Source organism: Chelonoidis abingdonii, chromosome 4 (assembly GCF_003597395.2).
Source record: "Chelonoidis abingdonii isolate Lonesome George chromosome 4, CheloAbing_2.0, whole genome shotgun sequence".
NCBI classification, from domain to species: domain Eukaryota; kingdom Metazoa; phylum Chordata; order Testudines; family Testudinidae; genus Chelonoidis; species Chelonoidis abingdonii.
The window spans coordinates 130,114,331-130,118,877 of NC_133772.1; the positions used below are offsets into that span (position 1 = coordinate 130,114,331).

Here is a 4,547-nt window from a genome sequence, read left to right on the forward strand (position 1 = left end):
CCTTTATTTTCTGAAGTCCAACAGTGCCTGATCACTCAGCTCTTACTACTTGTGCAATAAGTAGGGGCCATTCTTTCAACCAAGTATAGGCTTGAGAATTTCTTCTAACTTAGGTCTGTTTAAGATTTACAAGAGCAGAATCCTTGTTCTATCCTCCTGCCCTTGATCATTTTGAATGGCATGAGAAAAATCAAACAGTTTGAGCTTATGTCTTATTAAAACTATTTTCTACCCACAACTGCTACTGAACCAGTAGCTCCTGCAGTCAGCTTTTTAAAAACCCAGATCTCTTGAACTGTGTGAACTTCTTATTTCTTGAGTGAAGTCAAATCAGCTGGTCTTCAAGCTGAAGAACATATAGTATTTTATTTAGTCTTCTGGTCTCTCTTTGAGCAGTGCTAAATTAACAGAAAAAGCAGCATACAGGCAAGTAATGAGATAGTAGCTGGTACAACAGAGGAAGGATGGTTTGATTAATAGTAAACAAAAGACGGCCAAGAAATTAGGAGAGGGTAAGGGTGCCTTGTAATGTTAGAAGTTTACTTAATAGCGATCCAGTTTATTAATCTTCCACAAGTCTCTCAGGCAGGGTTAAGAAATCTGCCAGGCTAGTTTATACTGTAAATTGAAAGCAGCAAGACACAGTGAAGCAGAATGGAGGGAGGGATATGTTTAGAAATAGCAGAAGTTTAGACATTTATGTACAGTTTGTTTTTCTGTACAAATGAAATGATTCACAGAAGTTTTATAGTAAGGTAACATTATAGAAGAGTGTTACGTCTTGAGCTAGTCTGTTAAGTGAAATGAAAACAGTTCAGCACATAGTCCAGTTGTACTTTAAGATGTTAAATGTTAGTTGACAGTAATAGAAACCCTGTTTCTCAGCTTGCACATCCAAGAGAATAGGAGCTTATGGCTTTTCCCTGAGTGCATTAGCTCCGGAAAGGCTGTGGTTGATCTCCTCTTGGAATGTGGTTCTGTGTTCAGGCATAATGGCACCATTCTTATTCAACAGATGCATATGTACTATATGTATTGAATCATACTTAAACGTTACAGGCAGGAGGTTGGCCCTGCAGAGCTAATGCCAGAGAAAATTGAATGAGCTGGGTTTTATTCTGACTCACATGTTAAGCACACTCCCCTTGAGACATCAGTCCTGATGCTGCTTGGCAAACTGAAAAGAAATCTCTCCACTACATTGTTTGATTAAGTTGATTCCTATGAGAATAGGAAATGAAGTTCCATCTTCATTTGTACAGTCACGGTTCAGAGCACAACTTCACTGGATATGACAAACCATACCATTGTGTTGCTCATGGTAATAAGATGCCAGGGGGTTTTCCACCTACTGCATTTTGGGTCAATCCCTGCCTTCCTAAACCCATATAATGTGGCAGCAATACTGCAGCAGCTATTGACCCAGCTGTAATCTGCTCAGAAACCAAGATGTAGCTCAGAGATGACTGTACTTGAAGTAGCATGTATAAGACAGCCCTAGCCCTCATCCATCCAAGGAAGCAAGGAGTTGTTTGCTCTTGAATCCAGGTTGCCTCCTGCTTGCATTGACCTGTTAAGGCAAGCCAATCACCTGTTGAAGTATGTGTCTCCATTCCTCCAAAGATTAGAAGCATTCTGCACCACAGAACAGGTCTAAACTGAATCTCATGCCACACATGCATGGTCCTGATGAAAAGGGGGGGGGGGGAATGTTTAATGTGGATTTAAAATGTAACAGTTTCACCCAGATACAAAGGATGGTGCATCTATGTAGCCTCCGCTATAAACATACATGTGTGATATCCTGCCAAAGAGCAATGTTACATAAGCAAAAATCCTTTTAATAAAATTTACAGTATTCTAAAAGACAGTGCCTGTGGTTTTTGCTTCAATATTTCATCACCTTTGGTACTACAGAAAAGGTAAGTGCATAGAAATATTACTTCAGATCATTTTTAGCTCTGAAAACTCAAGTTCACAAAAAATGGATTTTTTTTTTTACATTATTAATGACGATACTAAAGCAAATCTATTGGTTTTCTGTTGCTAGTTTGCATATTCTCTTAATCCGTGAGTAAGGACCAATGGTGTCATCAAAAACAAAATCCCAGAGAACTCGACACCAAGACTGGTGCTGAGGAAGGTTGTCATAATATTCTGCTGCTATCTTCTTCACCTGAAAAGAACAAGAGACCATTTAACCAGCATTGCATTGTCAGAGGTTCTTCTGGATCTAGCTTAGATTGTGTCTTACCCAATGAAACTTTAAGATCCACACCATTAAGTCTTTCAGTGAAAAGCATCCCATGTCACAATCTGCTCTATGACTATGAATGATGTAGCATTTTTGACAACTAGTTCTCATGGAAAGAAATGAACTAAAGTTCCACATTTTCCTGAGTATTTTTGCTCACAATGTTTAGTAGTCCACTTTGTATGACTGAAATACACCAGCTACAGCCTTGCTTGCACAGGAAATAAAAAATATTACGGAAACCAAAGTCTTTTTAGCTGTATCATCTAAATTCTGTTCCACTTTGTTTTCCTATTTAATACTTGCTGTTAACTTAGTCTCAAACTAATCTGGCATCCCATTAAATTTTCCTGTAGACACAGGCCTGAAAGAATTCAGGGATGTTCTGGTTCTAGAACTTCAGTTTAAAAAAAAAAAACAAAAAACCAATTCTGATCTGTATCTAGAGCCAGTTGGAAACTTCATAATGGGCTCCTATCTCCAATGGACTGAACCAAACCCTTTGGTCCCAACATGCCCTCAGAATTTGAAAATATGGGTCTGAATCCGATTTGTATTTTAGTTCCACGGGACTAGAATTCAGCAGTGTTTTGAGGCGGGAAGGGATATGAATTAGTCTGATTCATCATGAGAGCAAGGTCTTGTTATGAGCTATCAGGACTCCACCACAGCATAATTTATGCATTTTGTGACACCCACTTTTTTTCCTGCACCCTTAAACATGTTCAGGTGTCATAATTCAGTGAAAGATCAAACCAGTTCAGAAGACACTGAGTGCTGCTTGGCCACAGTTCTGTTTCTCCCTATGCGCCTTCACTAGTTGGTATTTTAGCTGCACATCTGATCTCAGACTGACAGAAATTCACCTTTCCTGCTCTCAGAAGTGCTCTTGCTATTGCTGTAGGTATGTGCACTCTTCCCATATAGCTGAGTTTTCATTTGAGGGTTGTAAACATTAAAATGGTTTAAAAAACTCGCTCAGCGTTAAAGATTTTTAGTGGGACAAGACGACATCTGAAGTGTAGCTTTGGCAGGGAGTTGGTTTTGCAGGCGGTAAGGACAGCATGAAAAGGAAGAGATTTCAAGAACTCATGGAAGGGGGAGGCTATAGAAACTTTAGCACTAGCAATGTAGTGGTGATATAGGTGCTCTTACTGATAAACAGCTGAGCACTCTGCTGCTGCATGTACGTGAGCGTAGCAACGAGAGAATCAGTGGCACTGCTGTACATTTGCACAAACCTGCCAAGATAATTCTTACCTCGGCAGATTTTTTTTTAATTGAACTCAGCCCTTTAAACAAACAAAAGCCACAGTGTCCCAGGCAAAGTAGCAGAGCTGAAACCAGGTTTCCTTCCAGAACATTATTTACCCAGTATTTAAAAGCCAGCAAGGTTGTTGAATGCAATAAAAATTCCCACATTTAAACTTGGACATTTATGAGCCATTCTTCCCATGGAGCCATTTATATGCAACTTTTGACCTTCAATGAAAAAGTTCAAGAAATTTAGATAAAGTTAAAGTGTAAACCAGTATTAGTTACACTGTAAATTCATTTACCTGTTTTTATAGTTCTCCTTTAGCATGAATTGTGTAATACATCCCCCAACACACAAGAAAAAAAGTTACTATGTTAATAAGGACTTGGATAAACAGCTATGTAAATGCAAGGGCTAAAAGCACTCCACAAGCCTTACAACCAATACACACACCTCCCATCAGATGGTGTCCTGGAACAATACCTTAGGGTTAAGAGCCAGTTCTGATTATCACATTCTGCTGTCTCATAAAATGGCATTGTTTCCATTAGAAAAGATTCTTCACAACCTATTTTAAAGCTATTGTGAAAGGCTGATTATATGCAGTATAAGAACAGTTCCTAAATGTCACCATAGAGCAGGTGACCGTGACCCATGTGTATCAGGTCAGGAAAGAGGATGATTGTATGGGTAAGGTACTGTGGCAGAACCAGGGTCTAAATCCAGCTCTCCAAACTCCCTACATGACCTTGATGCACAGAGGGAGTATGAGTTGAGATTAATTCCCCCCTCTTCCATAACATAGGGATAATCCTTCCTTTCCCTCACCCCTTGGCTTGGCCATTTAAATTGTGAGCTCCTTGGGACAAGCCTTATCATTATATGTTTATGCAGTGTCTACTAAATAGGGCCCAACGCTCTAGATGTTCTTCGAGTGATTGCTCATATCTATTCCAGTTAGGTGTGTGCGCGCCGCGTGCACAGCTGTCGGAGAAACTTTTACCCTAGCAACACTCGGCGGGTCGGCTGGGCGCC

The 4,547-nt window shown here is 39.8% G+C and overlaps 1 protein-coding gene across 1 annotated transcript in view; it reads right to left on the reverse strand.

Moving 5' to 3' along the window:
* Window positions 1-1,623: 1,623 nt before the first annotated feature.
* The window catches only part of DEGS2 (delta 4-desaturase, sphingolipid 2), a 31,449-nt gene continuing 28,525 nt past the window's right edge, over window positions 1,624-4,547 (reverse strand). The window contains exon 3 of the mRNA XM_032763497.2: window positions 1,624-2,176. Coding sequence (XP_032619388.1) covers window positions 2,030-2,176 — 147 coding nt within the window. The 3' untranslated portion in view covers window positions 1,624-2,029. The remainder of the gene's footprint in view (window positions 2,177-4,547) is intronic.